At 41.9% G+C, this 21,023-nt stretch overlaps 1 protein-coding gene across 2 annotated transcripts in view; it reads left to right on the top strand.

Moving 5' to 3' along the window:
- The first annotated feature begins 6,152 nt into the window (after window positions 1-6,152).
- dixdc1a (DIX domain containing 1a) overlaps window positions 6,153-21,023 on the top strand; it is a 59,635-nt gene continuing 44,764 nt past the window's right edge. Inside the window, exon 1 of one of the 2 annotated variants that reach the window (XM_034169141.1) lies at window positions 6,153-6,726. In XM_034169141.1, coding sequence (XP_034025032.1) covers window positions 6,704-6,726 — 23 coding nt within the window. In that variant the 5' untranslated portion in view covers window positions 6,153-6,703. The remainder of the gene's footprint in view (window positions 6,727-21,023) is intronic. The other variant, XM_034169142.1, reaches the window with a different exon arrangement.

The following is a 21,023-nucleotide window of genomic DNA, read 5'->3' as shown; positions in this document are numbered from 1 at the left end:
CTTTTTTGAAACGTGTTGCAGGCATCCATTTCAAAATGAGCAAATATTTGCACAAAACAATAAAGTTTATCAGTTTGAAAATTAATTATCTTGTCTTTGTGGTGTATTCAATTGAAAATAAGTTGAAGAGGATTTGCAAATCATTGTATTCTGTTTAATTTACATTTTACACAACGTCCCAACTTCATTGGAGTTGGGGTTGTAGGTGGGGGAAAAAAACATGTGAATAAACATCATGAATAAAATTAAAAATGCAATTACTAAACAGTTATGACAATGGTAAAATTACAATTGTGAAATGTGCATGTGTTTTTCCCATTTGCTTTACTTTCAGTTAATGACGGTAAATGTAGTTCATTTTGCAGAGTCTGTACTTTTGGCTCATTCTCTTTATTTTATTATTTTTATTTATTTATTTATTTCAAAAAACAAGCAGCAGTAGCCTTGTTGGCCACCAGGGGGCTGTACAAAGTGAAATTTGTGGGTTAGCAAGGTATGATGAGGCTAAAATCATGGTTTGCAGGGATACAAACAAGCATTACATTTTACCTGGCTGCTAAAGATGTAAATTTAAATTGGCCCTGAGCCAGATAAGTTCAGAGCGTCATTTGAAATTGGCAAAATTTTCATTAAATTCATGTGAATTTTACAAGATTCTCTTCTGAGAGAGTATTTAGACACTGCAGTAATAGTTCAATTTAATTGTACCTTTATTTAACCAGGTTAGTCCCAGTTAGATTGAGATCTCTTTTACAAGGGAGACCTAGACAATAGACCGTATCACGGATACCTCCATTTTGGATTTGGCGTGGTGCACGCTGGGATAGCTTGGGGACAATATGAATGTGTTGTAGAAGCTGAGATCCTCCGGTGTAATCTAGTAATTAAGTCATAAAACCCTGCTGAATCTAATCATCACACTCATTTGTCATGGCAGTGTGTGTCTGAGCCTGAGAGTATATTGGTGGGGCTGATTATTATTTTATGTTAACCAGTGAGTCCACACTTTATTTATCAGCCTCTGTCAAAGCCATTTAAAGATGTCAATCGCAACTCACCCGTCCTTGACAGATCCTTAGCCTGGTCTGATACTTGGGAAATTCCAGACGATCGAGGTCTGAGGACCTGCTGCAGCCTTCATCTGCCGTTACAGCCACTGGGGTTACACACCATCACCTTCTCTGCCTGATCCAAGGGAGGTGATGGTCTAGTGGTTAAGGTGTTGGGCTTGAGTCCAGAGGATCAAATCCCCGCCTGACTGGAAAATTACTAAGGGCCCTTGGGCAAGGTCTTTAATCCCCTATTGCTCCCGGTGTGTAGTGAGTGCCTTGTATGGCAGCACCCTGACATCAGGGTGAATGTGAGGCATAATTGTAAAGCGCTTTGAGCGTCTGATGCAGATGGAAAAGTGCTATATAAATGCAGTCCATTTACCTTTGAGGACTTCTTGACTTTTCACCTGAACCCCATTAGCCATCTCATGTTCAGGGTTCCTGTGGGGCCTTTGTGGTTACAGTAGCGACCACGGGGCACACGCCATATTTCACTCCAACAGGCAATCCCCAACGTGATCCATTAACCAGGTGTCACAATGCAGACAAGGGGATTGGATTGGATTGGGGTTGGATTTTGACACCTGGTGTTGAGTAATTACAAAAAATGTGTTTTTATATGTTTGTCCAGATTTAATAGCTCCCCACCCACCGCCCCCCCCCAAAAAAAGTCAGTCAAGGTTGGTGCTATCTGATGTCACATGTGAGGAGTAATCACATGATGTGACACAGGTGGAGCCCATACCACACTGGCATGTCAGGCAGTGTTTGCATACAGGGGGCGGAGCCAGTGATTTTACAGATTTTTTTACTGTGCGCTAAACCTGTTTATTAATCAACCAATTTTCAGTTGTTTGATCAGGAACGATGTTATTATTGTGCATTCATGCACAAACGAGGTGCAGCCTGGAAACACGTCAGTGCTTTTAATTGTAAGATGATGCATTTAGCGCTTGGTGGTGGTATGCTGTCTAACAAGTGCTCTTCTGCTTTCTGATTGTCCTCTTTTACAGGAAAATCATTTGGATGAAATTTAACTGTAAATCGTTGTTGAATTTCTGCCATATCCCCGGACTCAGATAAGCACCAGATAACGAATGATTGAATGACTGAAATTAATGTCATATAACTGAGACCAGATTTGAATAAGCCTGTCAACTGTTATTTCCCAAACCCAATGAATTGCATTCGACAGCAAAACTGGATTAGACCCTGGGAAGAAAATTTTATGGTGCTTCAGAAATATTGGTTTTGAAGGTCAGCGAAATAAAAAGCCTTGTTCTGGTAGGCGCAGTAATAACTTCCAATCAGAATCCACAGTGACCAGGCGAACAATCTGTTCTATTTCAGCAGCTCATTTGATTCACAAATCGGTGCCATGCGTGTTTTCCCCGCTGTAAACTGGCTTTCTTCTCGCTGCCCGGTTCCCTGCTAGTGCAACCACTTTTTCCCATCACACTTTGAATGGCAAAGTCAGTGCCTATATCTCATCCAGCTGTGTGAAGTGGGAGAATTCTTTGTTAACAAAAACACTTAGTTTGCACAACAGCTCTTTCATTTATGTCATGCTCAGCAAAATTTTCAGCCTTGGCTGCTTCAGGACATCAGACTGTCCTTGTCTTTGGAATATTCTTGCAAAAATATTTAAATTAATGCAGAAAAGTAAAAGCAGGAATAAAACATTGCTCATTAGGCTGTTTAGGCAGAATATTTGAATTTATAGGATGTTTTCAGAAACTTAATATAGGTCAGGAGATGTCTTAAAACAATTTAAACTCAGTCACCAAAAATACTTCCTCCTGTCACCTGTCTTTGACTTTTTTTTATGTCTTTATGTTTTCCCAATTGTCCCTGCTGCTTCCACAAGCTCAGCTAGTGGAAATATGCTGTATGGATCCATGGAACATATTGTTTTATATAATGTTTAAAAAAAAAAACAAACACCAGCAATTACAGCCTCAAGTCTTCTTGAATAATTAGTGCAATAGTTAGGTCGAGTTTCTTTCACCTCAGGCAGGTTGCTGAGGTGAAGCCTTTCCTCGCACATCAGCACTTAGAAACAATAATCCATGCCTTCATTACCTCTCGGCAGGATTACTGTAATGCACTTTATTTTGGAGTTAGCCAGTCCTTCCTTGCGTGTGTCCACTTAGTTCAGAACGCTGCCACTTGTCTGCTAATTGGAGTACGAAAGAGGGAGCACATTACACCTACCCTTGCCTCCCTCCACTGGCTGCCTGTGCACTTTAGGGTTCATTTTAAGATTCTTTTATTTGTTTTTAAATCTTTAAACGGCCTTGCCCTGCCCTACCTCTCTGAGCTTCTGCACGGTGCCTCAAGAAGCAGCTGATCAGCTGCTTCTTGAGGCACCGAGGTCCAAGCGAACGCTCAGAGGGGGCCCAGCATTCTCTGTGGCTGCTCCAAAATTTGGAATAATACCTATGCACATTAGGCAGGCCTCTTTACTGTCTGTTTTTTAAACCAATCTTAAAACCCACTTTCATTCACTGGCTTTTAACATCGCTCTGTTTTAGTTGTTTTTATTTGTTCACAGCTGTTTTTTATTGTTGTTGGGTTGCTTTGTTGTTTTTTTACTCACATGTACAGCACTTTGTTTCAGTTGTGGCTGTTCTAAAGTGCTGTATAAATAAAGTTGAGCTGAGTCTTCTTGAATATGATGCCACAAGTGGTGCACCAATCTTTGAGCAGTTTTGCCCATTCCTCTTTGCAGCACCTCTCAAGCTCCATCAGGTTGGATGGAGAGCGTCGGTGCACAGCCATTTTCAGATCTCTCCAGAGATGTTCAATCAGATTCAGGTCTGGCTGGGCCACTCAAGGACATTCACAGAGTTGTCCTGAAGCCACTCCTTTGATATCTTGGCTGTGTGTTTAGGGTCATTGTCCTGCTGAAAGATGAACCATCGCCCCAGCCTGAGGTCAAGAGCGCAGTTTTCATCCAGGATGTCTCTGTACATTGGTGCATTCATCTTCCCCTTAATCCTGACTAGTCTCCCAGTTCCTGATGCTAAAAAAACATCCCCACAGCATGATGCTGCCACCACCATGCTTCACTGTAGGTTTCCCCCAAACATGACACTTGACATTCACACCAAAGAGTTCATCTTTGGCTCATCAGGCCAGAGAATTTTGTTTCCCATGGTCTGAGAGTCCTTCAGGTGCCTTTTGATAAACTCCAGGTTGGCTGCCATGTGCCTTTTACTAAGGAGTGGCTTCTGTCTGGCCACTTTACCATGCAGGTCTGATTGGTGGATTGCTGCAGAGATGGTTGTCCTTCTGGAACGTTCTCCTCTCTCCACAGAGGAATGCTGGAGCTCTGACAGAGTTACCATCGGGTTCTTGGTCACCTCCCTGACTAAGGCCCTTCTCCCCTGATTGCTCAGTTTAGACAGGCAGCCAGCTGTAGAACGAGACCTGGTGGATCCAAGCTTTTTCCATTTATGGATGATCAAGGCCACTGTGCTCATTGGGACCTTCAAAGCAGCAAATATATTTCTGTATCCTTCCCCTGATGTGTGCCTCGAGACAACTGTCCCCTGGCTCAAGAAGTTCGCCTTCTTCAGACTGATCGTGAGACCAAAGTCCTTTCAGGCCCAGGAGAAATGATTCATCAGCCACACCCCAGAAACACCCATCAAGTGACAAACGACAACTGCTTGTCATCCTCATTTGTAGGTAATGTGACTGTAGGGTTAGTGTCTTCATGCCCATGGGTACCATTAGCTAGTGGCTGAAATTTAGACAGGGAAGGTGATTTTTGACCATAATGTTTCCTATGTGGGTGCAAACAATTTTAACTCATGTGCACAAGTTAAATTATTCAAGCTGATGAGGAAAGCTGCATGCCATAAAATGCTCAATTGTGGGCCTTACGTGGCTCCTGGGACACTCGTGTGTGACACCTGGTTTAAATTGTATAAAGTAAATTTTTATTGCTTGATTTGCATCTACAGTGCATTTTTTGTGCATTTGCTTGGACTATACATGCATGAATCCTTCTTGTCACTCAATGTTGAAGTAGCTGAGTGAAGCACGTGATGATGGTACTATGCAGAATTTAACACACTGTCATGTTTTTATGGGCAAAAGTGCAAAGCTGGCACTCAGAGACCTGATGGGGTGCTCATTCTTGTTTATGACACCAGCAGCATTTCGAAGAAAATAATGACATTGTGCTCAGCCAAAATCTCATTGAAAGCAGACCTTCACTGTAGTCAGGTTTACAGTCCACAATCACAATTATTGGCACCTCTGAAGTTTAAAGACAGAATGTAACATATGTTCATAAATAAACACAAATTAACCATTTTTTTCAGAATCAGATTATTTAACAAAATGCCCAAAGTTATTGACCAAAAACACAATGTTTGCATATCAGGAAATCTAATCAACTCTCGTCGATACAAGACAGACCACCTAATTGAATGGAAATGTTCTTGTTACAGTGTCATCTGAGGGATCAGAGATCACAGGTTCTCAGCTTATGCTTGCACTCTTGCCCTTTACACACTGACTTTTTGCCATATTCCATGAATTGTTTAATGATACACTGTAGCGGGAGAAATATACAAATCACTTCTTGTCTTTCTTTGAAAGCATTGTTTTAAAACATTTCAATAGTGTTCTCGTGTATTGGTTGACACACTGTTGATCCTATGCCCACCTTTGCTCCTCAAAGACAGCTTTTCATGGATACTGCTTTTGTACCAAACTATGAAAATTCTGTCTACATCCCTGAATGTATAATTTTAGCTTCAACAGACTGCTGAATTCTTCAAGTATTTTAAGAACCAGTAGATTTGACATGTGGTTGTTTACTATTTCCAGTGCTGCAGCAATTTAAAAAATAACTTCTTAAAGAGCTGTAATTGCAGACTGATTCGTAAGCGGCTGTTCCTCGGTAATTCCCTGCTACAGTCTGAATGCAAATATATCATTAACCTCACGTGTTTGCACTTGTGCCATGAATGGAAACAGACTACTTCACCGCATAGATATTCGCAGTTATTTTTAAAATCTACATACTGGATGTTGCACCATTTCAGCTGTATTGACACATATGCAAAGGGAAGGAGAGGGGAGGAGAAAATGTCCCTCCTTCTTCTTGTGAAAGGAGAGTTTGCTGGGTAAAGGGAAGGGGGGAGGGTAACTACACATCCAGACAGAGCCATGTCTGACATCCTCGCTCCCTAAAATAAAGAAGGACTGATGCACAAAGCCAGTGCGACAGAGCAGAATAGAAAGCGAGGGAGGGTCGAGGGAACAAATGCAAAAGAGCAGCAGAAAAACGGTGAATGTGATGCACAAGAGCTGCATCACTTCTTGTCTACAAGGAACAAAAAACATTGTGTTCGTGGATGGGAGCTGCTGAACTCAGTGAGAGAGACTCATCTCTCTCTCTCCCATCACAGGCTGGGATTGAGCTCAAGGATGGTTTAGGGGAGGTTTTTGGAGCTTCCTGGTTTAGGGAAATGCTGCCGGAGAGGATTTGAACCTTCTGGTGTTTGTGATTGAGCTGCTCCCCTCCCTGCTACCTCTGGGTGGGTTTGTGTTATGGTCCATACTGAGAAGCACAGCATCACCCAGATGCTGGGCGAGGACGACATGGCAGGTTAAAAAGAGGAACCGCCAACATGGGAGCCAAACAGATGAAATGGTAAGAACTGGACTGGGATGTTCTCGTTATTGTTCATGCAGTCTGTCAATGCATTTGAGCTATAAAAAAAAAAACAGTTGTCTTTGCATGTGCATGTGTGGGTTAGTGTGAAATCAGTCACATGGTACATCACCGTGGTCGCCTTGATCAGCCTTCACAGAAAAGCATGAACACCATAGCTACCTGACTTTAAAACGCTGTAAGCGTGCGCTCTATTGTTCCTGTGTGTACAGTGCAGTCAGTGTGGGTGTGTCCCTGTGTGTGTGTATGGAAGCTCGAAAACTGTTATTGCCTAGCAACCAATATCTCACTTCCTATTAGCACATTTTCTGATGTGTGGTGAATTTGTGGGTGAAAAATTATGATAAATGGGCGGAAATATCAAATACACAATTTGCATTTGTCATATCTAGAATGCAGCTAAAGATTATCAGTGAGTCCTATATTTTTATCTTGATCTTCACTCACTTCACTATACTTCACTAGTGTGTTGCCCGTGAGGATCCACAGGCTTTAGATTGGGTAATATGTAGCTGACATTTTTCAAGGGTGCTAATAAACTGTGCAAAGTTACTATAATGATTTGGAATGGCATGTGAGTGCAGGATGTTTTTAGAACCTTAGACCTCAATAGCTTTTTGAAGAAGAACTCAACCCTTTTATTTCCTTTTAATTAAGTATTTTTTAATGTTAACTTACTGTCTTAATGTGTTTATAAATTGTTTAGGTTCTTGTAATCATATACACACACACTATTATTATTGTTATTATCATTATTATTATTATTATGACTATCAGTATTATTATTATTATTGTTGTTGTTTTATTTTTACTTGTATTTTGTCATTTGATTTTTAAATGGACCAAAATGAAAATGTATTTTCATTTTCTTGTGTCATCCATGCATTTGTAACATATTTACACTTATATTCAATCAATCAATCAATTTTATTTATATAGCGCCAAATCACAACAAACAGTTGCCCCAAGGCACGTTATATTGTAAGGCAAAGCCATACAATAATTACGTAAAAACCCCAATGGTCAAAACGACCCCCTGTGAGCAAGCACTTGGTGACAGTGGGAAGGAAAAACTCCCTTTTAACAGGAAGAAACCTCCAGCAGAACCAGGCTCAGGGAGGGGCAGTCTTCTGCTGGGACTGGTTGGGGCTGAGGGAGAGAACCAGGAAAAAGACATGCTGTGGAGGGGAGCAGAGATCAATCACTAATGATTAAATGCAGAGTGGTGCAGAGAAAGAAACACTCAGTGCATCGTGGGAACCCCCCAGCAGTCTAAGTCTATAGCAGCATAACTAAGGGATGGTTCAGGGTCACCTGATCCAGCCCTAACTATAAGCTTTAGCAAAAAGGAAAGTTTTAAGCCTAATCTTAAAAGTAGAGAGGGTGTCTGTCTCCCTGATCTGAATTGGGAGCTGGTTCCACAGGAGAGGAGCCTGAAAGCTGAAGGCTCTGCCTCCCATTCTACTCTTACAAACCCTAGGAACTACAAGTAAGCCCGCAGTCTGAGAGCGAAGCGCTCTATTGGGGTGATATGGTACTATGAGGTCCCTAAGATAAGATGGGACCTGATCATTCAAAACCTTATAAGTAAGAAGAAGAATTTTAAATTCCATTCTAGAATTAACAGGAAGCCAATGAAGAGAGGCCAATATGGGTGAGATATGCTCTCTCCTTCTAGTCCCCGTTAGTACTCTAGCTGCAGCATTTTGAATTAACTGAAGGCTTTTCAGGGAACTTTTAGGACAACCTGATAATAATGAATTACAGTAGTCCAGCCTAGAGGAAATAAATGCATGAATTAGTTTTTCAGCATCACTCTGAGACAAGACCTTTCTAATTTTAGAGATATTGCGTAAATGCAAAAAAGCAGTCCTACATATTTGTTTAATATGCGCTTTGAATGACATATCCTGATCAAAAATGACTCCAAGATTTCTCACAGTATTACTAGAGGTCAGGGTAATGCCATCCAGAGTAAGGATCTGGTTAGACACCATGTTTCTAAGATTTGTGGGGCCAAGTACAATAACTTCAGTTTTATCTGAGTTTAAAAGCAGGAAATTAGAGGTCATCCATGTCTTTATGTCTGTAAGACAATCCTGCAGTTTAGCTAATTGGTGTGTGTCCTCTGGCTTCATGGATAGATAAAGCTGGGTATCATCTGCGTAACAATGAAAATTTAAGCAATGCCGTCTAATAATACTGCCTAAGGGAAGCATGTATAAAGTGAATAAAATTGGTCCTAGCACAGAACCTTGTGGAACTCCATAATTAACCTTAGTCTGTGAAGAAGATTCCCCATTTACATGAACAAATTGTAATCTATTAGATAAATATGATTCAAACCACCGCAGCGCAGTGCCTTTAATACCTATGGCATGCTCTAATCTCTGTAATAAAATTTTATGGTCAACAGTATCAAAAGCAGCACTGAGGTCTAACAGAATAAGCACAGAGATGAGTCCACTGTCTGAGGCCATACGAAGATCATTTGTAACCTTCACTAATGCTGTTTCTGTACTATGTTGAATTCTAAAACCTGACTGAAACTCTTCAAATAGACCATTCCTCTGCAGATGATCAGTTAGCTGTTTTACAACTACCCTTTCAAGCATTTTTGAGAGAAAAGGAAGGTTGGAGATTGGCCTATAATTAGCTAAGATAGCTGGGTCAAGTGATGGCTTTTTAAGTAATGGTTTAATTACTGCCACCTTAAAAGCCTGTGGTACATAGCCAACTAATAAAGATAGATTGATCATATTTAAGATCGAAGCATTAAATAATGGTAGGGCTTCCTTGAGCAGCCTGGTAGGAATGGGGTCTAATAGACATGTTGATGGTTTGGATGAAGTAACTAATGAAAATAACTCAGATATTATGTACTTACATTGAACATACTAAATAAAATCACACACACGCTTTTAATATATAGATGATTTACCACCCCCTGTTGGATTGGCATGCAAGCCCAGAATGTATCAGTGTTTATTGTTCAGTGTTGTTCGGTAATATATGTAGCTTCTCTAAAAATATTAGTTCAGTCAACATTTGGTTTTGGCACCGTTTATCCTTGATGCAAAATGCATACCAAATGGCAAATGTCAGCTCTCCCTAGTTTGTGTGTGATTAAATTTGTATGCGTGCACACACAGCTGTTTTCCTTTCCTGAATTCTGCTGTATGCAGGTGTTTTTAATTTGACAAACAGACGTAGTGGAAGACATTAAAACCACTACACATTTCAGTCATGGTACCAACATGAAACTTAACTCACTCGTGGTAACAGCAACATAACACTTAACTAAACTGACTAAACCAATTCATTCATTCATTCATCTTCTACCGCTTAGTCCAAGTAAGGGTCGTGGAGGGCTGGAGCCTATCCCAGCAGTCATAGGGCACGAGGCGGGGTACACCCAGGATGCCAGTCTGTCGCAGGGTCACAAACAAACACAGACACACCCATACACACACCTACGGACAATTTTAAAGATTCCAATCCACCTAACCCGCATGTCTTTGGATGTGGGAGGAAACCGGAGCACCCGGAGGAAACCTACGCAAACACAGGGAGAACATGCAAACTCCACACAGAAAGGCCACGGGAATTGAACCCATGACTTTCTTGCTGTGAGGCAACAGTACTAACCACTAAGCCACAGTGCTGCCCTGACTAAACCAATTGAAGTACAATAACACTAATAACACTGTTAAACTAACATGAACCACAATAACATTTAAAACCCTAAACTCCCATGGTGCATTATACCACAAAGACATTGTTTATTGGTTAGCTAAAATAGCTAATTTCTCCAAAAATATTTGTCCCATCAACTTTCTATTTTCATAGCTTTCATCCTTGACCTAAAATACATTAGCACACCAAACAGCAAATGTCAACTCTCCCCAATTTTTGCATGATTGAAGGCATACACATGCAAACACACACGCACACAGAGGCCACTTGGCTATTATATATATATATATATATATATACGGAAAGTATTCACAGCGCTTCACTTTTTCTACACTTTATGTTACAGACTTATTCCAAAATGGAGTAAATTCAAAATTGTACTCACAACACCCCATAATGACAACATGAAAAAAGCTTCTTTTTTACGTATTTTTGCAAATTTATGAAAAATAAAAATGAAGAAATGACATGTACATATGTACCCACACCCTTTCCTCAATACTTTGTTGATGCACTTTTAGCAGAAATTACAGCCTCAAGTTTTCTTGAAAATGATGCCACAAGTTTGGTGCACCTATCTTTGGGCGGGTTTGCCCATTCCTCTTTGCAGAACCTCTCAAGCTCCACCAGGTTGGAAGGGGAGCATCGGTGCACAGCCATTTTCAGATCTTTCCAGAGCTGTTCAGTTGGATTCAGGTCTGGGCTGTGGCTGGACCACTCAAGGACATTCACAGAGTTGTCCTGAAGCCACTCCTTTGATATCTTGGTTGAGTGTTTAGGGTCATTGTCTTGCTGACAGATGCTTCTCATGGTCTGAGAGTCCTTCAGGTGCCTTTTGGCAAACTCCATGTGGGCTGCCATGTGCCTTTTAGCAAAGAGTGGCTTCCGTCTGGCCACTCAATTTAATTCAGTTTATTTAGTTTATATGGCACCAAATCAAACAAGCTGCCTCAAGGCGTTTTACACAAGTAAGATCTAACCTTACCTACCCCTTGAGCAAGTACAGTGGTAAGGAAAAACTCCCTCAGATGATGTTGAGGAAGAAACCTTAAGCAGACCAGACTCAGAGGGATGACTCTCTGCTTAGTCCATTCTACCAGTTACAAGGTTTTTACAAAGTTTTTACAAGCTGAAGACACAGGAAACAGAAAACCAGAATAACATCAGAAACACACTCCATTATTGAGATGACCATGCAAGCAGTTGTGCTGCAGGCTGGAGTCATCCAGCACCCTGGAATTCAGGGCCAGCCTCCAGCCCTCACACCATCAGTGGGCCTATCCTTCTGGCTGAGTGTATTCCAAAAGCAGACTGCAGTGTGCTATGTCAGCTTCAGCCATGACAACTCATAGTCAGTCCAGCACCCTGTGGTGTGCAGCTGTCAACCCTGTGAGGTGTCATCAGTACTTTGGACAGAGAAAAAAGGCAGCATCAGATGAAATGCCACTCTACCATACAGGCCTGATTGGTGGATTGCTGCAGAGACGGTTGTCCTTCTGGAAGGTTCTCCTCTCTTCACAGAGGAATTCTGGAGCTCTGGCAGAGTGACCATCGGGTTCTTGATCATCTCCCTGATTAAGGCCCTTCTCCCAGGATCACTCAGTTTAGAGCGGTGGCCAGCTCTAGGAAGAGTCCTAGTGGATCCAAACTTCTTCCATTTTCAGATGATGGAGGCCACTGTGCGCATTGGGGCTTTCAAAGCAGCAGAAATATCATCTCAAGGATGATCAGTGGAAACAGGATGCACCTGATGTCAAATTTGAGCTTCATGGTAAAGGCTGTGAATACTTATATACGTATGATTTCTTAGTTGTTTTTTTTTTATTATTATTATTAATTTGTGCCAGCAGACCAAGTAGCTCACCCCACACTTCCCTATCCTCTGCCAAGTCCTGTAACTCTTCTGGGGGGGTGGGGGGGGGGGCATTCTCAAGCCAGCTGGGAAATGTAATCCCTCCAATGTTTCCTGCGTCTTCTCTGTGGGCCTTCTCCCAGTTGGGCCTGCCTGGAAGACTTCGCTATGTAGATGACCAGGAGCCATTCTCACCAGATGACCAAACCACCTCAGCTGGCTTGTTTTGATGCAAAGAAACTGTGGGTCTGCTCTGAATCCCTCCCGGATAGTCAAGAGAGACTCGAACCTTGAGTAGTTGTCATAATGTATTTCCCGTGTGACAACTCACATTTAAATTTAACGTAGACTCACTTGTTCGTAAGCTATGACAAGATGACTGGTCACCTGTACAGAAAGATATTCAATTTTCCCATATTCAGTCAGAAGTGGATTACTGAGGCCATTTTCATGTCGGTCCTAGATTATGGTGACCTCATTTATAGACATGCCTCTGCTTTGAGACCCTTTGATTATGTTTATCACTCTGCCCTGAGATTTATGACTGGTGACAGTTGTTCTACACATCACTGCATCCTGCATGGAAAGGTGGAGTGGACGTCTTTAACAGTGAGACCTAACAAACATGGTTTCTATTTATCTACAAAGCCTGAAATGGAAACTTACTGCTGTACATCACCTCCTTATTAAACTGGTCCAATAGTCATTATTCAACTTGATCAAGTGATTGGCTAGCACTTGTAGTCCCTCGTGGAAATACAGTGTTTGGGAAGACTGCTTTTAGTCTCGGTGCCGCACATACTTGGAATGCCTTACAAGAGACATTAAAACTTAATGCACTTGTATCTACAGGTCAGTTTAAAACAATGATTACAAACTGCTCCACTGAGGATGGTGACTGTTTTTAATTTTAATTTAATTTTAATTTTAATTTAATTTAATGGGGGAGGTGATGGTCTAGTGGTTAAGGTGTTGGGCTTGAGACCAGAAGATCCTGGGTTCAAATCCCCGCCTGACTGGAAAATCACTAAAGGCCCTTGGGCAAGGTCTTTAATCCCCTATTGCTCCCGGTGTGTAGTGAGCGCCTTGTATGGCAGCACCCTGACATCGGGGGAATGTAAGGCATAATTATAAAGCGCTTTGAGCGTCTGATGCAGATGGAAAAGCGCTATATAAATGCAGTCCATTTGCCATTTACCATTTTAATTTTTAACTTTTTTTTTTCAAATTTTCACTGACATTAATTGTTTGAATTGTTTTAAGCTGTTTGGTTGTCTGATTCATTTATATGGTAAATGTACTGTATTTATATTGCACTTTTACATCTATATCAGAAGCTCAAAGTGCTTTACAGTAATGCCTTACATTCACGCACACACACACTCACACACACACACACTCACCTACAGTCAAACCGGGGGGGCGTTCCTGTTGAACCGTGTCAGTCACCGTCGATGTCGTTCCGCTCACAGCGCTTCGCTCTGAGTGACGGCGGCCTGTACAGATTCAGCTAACAAGGCAAGCCTGATAGACTGAACCATTTAGCTGCTAATAATAAGTCTGCTTGCTTCATTGCTGTGTGAACTTTCCATGAACCTCCAAATCCCCGATATTAAATATTATGTTAATCTGATGCATTGAAGCTCTGCTTTTGCTAATCCCAGTGTGTAATCTGTGGTTTATCCCATATTTTCCAAAGCTGTGTCTGTAAACGGGTGACAAACCAAAAGGAAAAACCACAATAAATGAGTAGAGGAGCAAATCCAGAGCAGATGCTTTTTTCACAGCCAAACTGCCTCCAAATAATTAACTACATTTATTGTCTCTGGTTTTAACACGTCCCTTTAAAACAGTGAATATCACATCTTGCAAATTGTGTTCCACTATAGAAGTCGACAAGATATTTTTGTCTACACACTATAATATCTGCTTTAAGACCCTGGGTTAGATCGGGACAGGGTTTTGCTGTCCACAGTCTACTAAATGTGACCATGATAATCTTCTGAGCTTTTAGAAACAGTGAGTCTTTGTTTAAGACACAGGTTCATTTTGCGTTCCAAAACAAAAAATGATTTCCTGAAACAACTGTTGTTTCAAAATAGGGATCGCTTTTCTGAAACATTTGTTTCACTTAGCTTTTCCGATGAAGAAACATTTCTTGTTTTTGACCACCTACCCACCCCTCAACACTAAGAAATGAAACACAGGGGTTTTAAATGTAATTAATACTATTATTTTCAATATACTTGCAGTTGTTCATTTTTGGGATTTAAGTAATAATGTTTCGTCTACAATATTGTTTTGCACTAAATTGACAATGTTATGTGGAAAAAGTTACCGTAACTTTATCAATTAATTCAACGTTTTATTTCTTAGAGTGAAGAAACCTCTTCAAAACTATGAATAGTTTTCTAAAGGACAAGGACAAGTTTCATTTAGTTTTTTGAGCTTTTCAAAACTATTTTTGAGCCAATGAATCCACACTATACAGTGGGTTTACCACCTTAATGTTTTGAACATTTTGAAACAGTGAATTATTTCATATTCACAGTTTTTAAAATATTTTCATAAATGAGTATCATTTCCTGGTGAACCGGTTTCATTTGGGGGCTTTTAGTTTCAAAATCGTGAATCATATTATAAACTGTAAAGCAATTGTTCTATTTACTTTTTTCAGCATTTAAAACTTTTTTGAGCGAAGGAATCCACACTCCTACCATCCTACCATGGAACAGTTAAACACAGTGAGATATCTTCTGAAGCAATAGGATCCGTGCTTCAATATGCCGACTCACTTGTTATGGGCCCCTTCACACATAGTATGAATGTGGTCAAATTGCACATGAATTGTGCATGAAGCAGGAATTGCATGCAATACATGTAAAATCGTAACTGCCTCTAACGCCTCGTACACCTGTTGCTACAACTATTTGCTCACACCATCGCTGAAAGACAGAATGTGCGCTTTGAGAGCCCATCCATCCCTCTCGTGGCAGGTGTCGGCCAAATTCCAGGTGACACACATGAACATCTAACACCGCTCACTTGGCACTTAGAAAATGTGCGGCCATTCGCGCTGTTAGCACGAAAACAGTCAGCACACTTGCATGAGCGACTTGCATGTATTTTGTGCATTTCAGTATAGTGAATCATTTTGCATGTGATTTGAAATAGTGATTCATTTTCTGAAGCAGTTGTTTCATAAAGTGTTATTGAGTAAATTGAAACACTAAATATCGTTTTTTTTCATGCCCCATGCGGCACTTGCGCCGCGAGGTGGGGCATATAGCATCCAGGTTGTCCGTCCGTCTGTTCGTCTGTCCGTCCGTCTGTCCGACCGCAATTCGTTCGCCGCAGCGTAGCTCGGCACCTATTGCTCGCAAAAACTTCATATTTGGTGGGTACATGCCTTGGAGGAGTACTCCGCATGGGTTCGAAGGCCAGTGACCTTGACCTACTTTTGAAGGTCACTAATGGTCACAACTGTCATATCCTTTGCTGCAACGTAGCTCAGCACCCTTTGCTCACAGAAACTTCATATTTGGTGGGTACATGCCTTGGAGGAGTACTTCACATGGGTTCGAAGGCCGGTGACCTTGACCTACTTAAAAAAAAATACCAATAGTTGCATTTGTTCAAAGGCTACCAACTTTTTATGGTCACTGTTGGCCACATCCTCTAAATAAATATAATGTCAATCTCCAATTTTCCACTGTGTATCCCAGTTTACATCAAACACACGAGGGTTCAACCAAATACCTACCCCGCACAATTACATATTACTGCACTTTACATGGAAAATAGTACTGCGTGCGGGGCATTTCGTGACAAATGTATCTAGTTTAGGTAATTTTGAGGCATTCAAAAAATACAAAACTGGGGCATATTTTGTGACACATTTCGTTCAACAAGCTTTTCAAAACAATGAAGGATCTTCTGAAATAATTGCTTTATTAAAAGACTTATTTCTGTCATTACTGCGTGCTCTGGTAACATCTAATTTTCTTTAAAAATGAACACTAGTGAGGATAAAAGTCACATGTCACAGACTCACATGATGTTGAGTCTTCAGTCAGAAAATCACCCAACACCTTTATCGTGGAGCATATAATAGAAAAGTCTTGCATGTGGTGGTACAAGCACCACATTTGGCATGGTGGATGCCATGATATTACTCAGCATATCTGGTCGATTGGACACTTGAAAATTCAAGATGGCCGACCTAGCAAAAATTAATTTTTCCATAGAAATGCTTCTATTTGATCGATTTAAAATAATGATGTCAAATTCCATTTAATTATATTTATTTTATTTGCAATTTATTGTATGTATAATGTTTTATTTTACTTATGTGTCAAATGAAAGATCTTACATTTAGTATTAATGCCTTCCACCTGGTGATGGTTCCCTCTCCAGGAACCATCACCTTATCGTGGTGGAGAGGTTTGTGTGCCACTATGAACCTGAGAGCTGTGTTGTCTGGGGCCTTTGTGCTCCTGGTAGGGTCTCCCATGGCAAATTGGTCTCAGGTGAGAGGCCAGACTAAGAATGTTTCTCAAGACAGAGGAGTCCAGTGTCCGATAGATCTTTAACTCACACCTCCGGTGGAGCTTTTCTAGCATCCCTGTGGAGGTTGGGGGCACTGGACCAGAATGAGCAATGTTCAAAGCTTCCATTGCTGAAGCTGCAGCGGGAAGCTGTGGCCTGAAGGTCTTAGGTCCATCAAGGGGCGGCAATCCTCGAGCACCATGGTGGACACCGGTGGTCAGGGAAGCCCTCTGACTGAAGAAGTAGTCTTTCCAGGATATGCTATCTCAGAGGACTCCAGAGGCAGTTGAATGTACCGACAGGTGTGAAGGGCTGCAGCCTCTGGGAGGCAAAGCAGCAGGTGTGGGAGGAGTTCAGAGCAACCATGGAGAAGGACTTCCAGTCGGCACCAAGGTGCTTCTGGTGGACCGTGAGGCACCTCAGGAGAGGAAATGGGGAACCATCCAAGCTGTCTACAGTAAGGATGGGACTCTGTTGACCTCAACTGAGGATATAATCCGGTGCTGGAAGGAACACTTTGAGGAACTCCTGTATCAGACCGGAGCACCCTCTATAGTAGGGTCAGAGCTTGAAGCTGATGGAGGATTTTCATCAAGTTCCCTGGTGGAAGTCACTGAGGTAGTCAAACAACTCTGCAGTGGCAAGGCCCTGGGATTTGGTTAGCTTCATCTAGAAATGCTGAAGGCTCTGGGTGTGGAGGGACTGTCATGGATGAGAAGTCTCTTCAATGTTGCGTTGAGGTCTGGGACAGTGCCTAAAGAATGGGAAACTGGGGTGGTGGTCCCCATATTTAAAGAGGGGGACCAGAGAGTGTGTGCCAACTACAGGAGCATCACACTACTCAGCCTCCCTGGTAAAGTCTACTCCAGCATGCTGGAAAGGAGGGTTCTGCCGATAGTCAAACCTCTGATTGAAGAGGAACAATGAGGGTTCCATCCTGGTCATGGAACAACCAACCAGGTCTTCACTCTCACAAGGATCCTGGCGGGTGCCTGGGAGTATTCCCATCCAATCTACGTGTTTTTTATGGACTCGGAGAAGGTGTATGATCAGGTACCCCAGGAGATACTGTGGGAGGTGCGGCAGGAATATGGAGTGAGGGGGTCCCTTCTCAGGGCTGTCCAGTCTCAGTACTCACAAAGCGAGAGCTGTGTTTGGGTGCTTGGCAGTAAGTCGGATTCATTTCCGGTGGGGGTTGGCCTCTGCCAGGGCTGTGCCTTGTCACCAATCCTGTTTGTGATATTCATGGGCAGGATATTGAAGCATAGTCAGGGGAGGGAGGGTTTCCAGTTTGGTGGGTTCAGGTTTTCGTAACTGCTTTTTGCAGATGATGTGCTCCTGTTGGCTTCATCAGCCTGTGACATCCAACACTCACTGGATCGGTTCGAAGCCGAGTGTGAAGCAGCTAGGATGAGGATCAGCACCTCTAAATCTGAGGCCATGGTTCTCAGCAGGAAACCGATTGATTGCCTACTCCGGGTAGGGAATGCAGGCTTGTCCCAAGTGAAAGAGTTCATGTACCTTGGGGTCTTGTTCATGAGTGAGGAGACAGTGGAGCATGAGATTGGTTGGAGAATCAGTGCAGCAGGGACGGTGTTGCATTCACTCTACCGTACTCTTGTGGTGAAAAGGGAGCTTAGCCAAAAGGAGAAGCTCTGGATCTACTAGTCAGTCTTCCTTCCTACTCTCACCTATGGTCATGAGGGTTGGGTCATGACTGAAAGAACTAGATTGCGGGTACAAGCAGCTGAAATGGGCTTCCTTAGGAGGGTGTCTGGTGTCTCCCTATAGGGTGAGAATATCGGTCATCTGTGGGGAGCTCGGAGTAGAGCCACTGCTCCTTTGCGTTGAAAGGAGCCAGTTGAGGTGGTTTGGGCATCTGGTAAGGATGCCCCCTGGGCGCCCCCCTAGGGAGGTGTTTCAGACATGTCTATTTAGGCGGAGACCAAGAGGAAGACCCAGAACTAGGCTTAGAGATTATGTCTCCACACTGGCCTGGGAACGCCTCGGGCTCGCCCAGTCAGAGGTGGTCAGTGTGGCCCGGGAAAGGGAGGTCTGGGGTCCCCTGCTAGACACGATCCCGGATAAGCGGTTGATGATGATGATGATGATGATGATGGCTTCCACCCAGAACACATTTTGAAAGTGTTCATCTCTTTAAACTTCTGATTATCAGCATATTAAAAGGTGTTAAATGCTGAATATATTGTGTTGAAATTTTTTAATATCTGCAGTCAACGTGACAAACGTGGACTAAGAGTTTCATATTATTTTTGGAACATGAAAAATTAAACCTGGCATGCCTGAAAACCTACAATTTGACTCCAAGATCACACAAATCAAATAAGTAACGAGATTTATGTGAGAAAAAAAAACTTGTTTTGGGGTCGATTTGGTGGCCATCATGAAATTAAGCACCATCTTGGTTTTTGCTGATGCTGTAAAACAGATGCACTTTGATCGGAGCATTTCACTGCAAAAAGTAAGATTTCCGGAGATAATTTTAGTGGCCATCTTGGAAAATGGCCACCATCGTGGATTTTCAAGCGGCCAGTCGGCCATATTTGGTTAGTACTATCTTGGGAATCGTTATGCCAGATTTGCTGCTTGTACCATCATTTGAATGATTAGCTTTAAAATTGATGTTATCTGCTCCACTTTCAGGAAAGACTGACTGACCTGCTCAAAAGTTCTCTCCACGAGTGTCATTAAAACAATGAATTATGGGATACTGTTGGAAGAGCTTATCTCCCTGTCTGTGCCCCATATTATTAATAATCTGACTTTGTTTTTTCATTAAATCCTTTTGATTTTAAAAATGAAAAGAACTCCATGCTGCTGTTGACTGAGACAAATTAGCCGTACACATTTATGAGTCGTGGCGGCAACGTGTGTGATATGGATACAATTATTCAGTGGAGAGCTGGCGTGAACTCTTTTGTGGCAGCGTTTCTGTTTGCTGTCTCTTACTGTTATGATATTAGTTTACAATGATTAATGTTATTACAGAAGCAGAAAATCTCATCAGCAATGTGAGTATGGAAGACGAGTTTAACTGTGCAAATGTAATCCCTCAGGGAAGCCGAGAGGCCGCACTTATTATTTTTTTGTATTCTTATTTTAGCTGCCAGAAATGATGAACTGCTGTGTTTTTCTAACTTTTATTTGGCACACACAGTTGTCTCTACCATGAAAGATGTGTTTCACCCTCTTCTGTTTGTTGTTTTGTTGATGTGTGTGACCACATCACGCTGGTCTCGGCCTCCCTCCACTGGCTCCCAGTCCAATATCGCATTGTTTTCAAACTTCTTTTAATTGTTTTTAAAGGCCTTAATGGTCTGGCCTCATGTGTACCTCTCCAGGCTTCTGCTTTGTTACACCCCAAAAAGAGTCTTAAGGCCTTCTGACCTGTTGTTGGAGGTGCCAGAAACTAGACTAAAGACTAGAGGTGACAGGGTCTTTGTGGCGGCTGTCCCCAGGCTTTGGAACATTCTGCCCTTCAATATTAGATCATCCCTGACCCTAGAGACTTTTAAATCCTCCCTAAAAACCCACTTCTTCTCCCTGGCGTTTCCTAAATGAGCAAATGCATCTCTAGTTTTTCTGTTTTATTGCCTGCTGTAATTTTATTGTTATTTTTAATTCATTTATTCACTTATTATTGGGCGTAACCCGATGCCTACTTTTATTGCAGCACCTTGGTCGACTACTGTTGTTTTAAATGGATGGATGGATGGATAGCTTTATTATCATTGTCATTACAACAATGAGATTTCCACAAATGTGCTTCAGAAATAAAGTTTGATTTGAGTTGTTGAGTTCGTTACCTGTAAAAAAAAAAAATAGTTGAGCTGGTGGTTGGCTCTCACTGCGGTATTGTATCACTTCCTGTTCCGGAGCACAGCGGTGTTTTTCTGTATCTGTTAGCTGTTTAATCTGCGCAGTTAGATTGATCTAGTTATCTAGATTACGATTTGTTTCCCAGTGTAATCTTTACGTGCCTTAACTAAAGCACTCCTTCTGCTGAATCACCTCTAAATTATTTACACATTATTCACTTTGCGTGCTACTAGCTCTTAGCCGATTTAGCATGGCGGCTTCTCCTGTCTCTCCCGCACTTTTCTGCTCTGGGTGTGAAATGTTTAGTTATTCCTCGGCCTCCTTTAGCAGTAATGGTACT

Source organism: Thalassophryne amazonica, chromosome 4 (assembly GCF_902500255.1).
Source record: "Thalassophryne amazonica chromosome 4, fThaAma1.1, whole genome shotgun sequence".
Taxonomy (NCBI): Eukaryota; Metazoa; Chordata; class Actinopteri; order Batrachoidiformes; family Batrachoididae; genus Thalassophryne; species Thalassophryne amazonica.
This window is presented reverse-complemented; position numbering and strand designations above follow the sequence as displayed.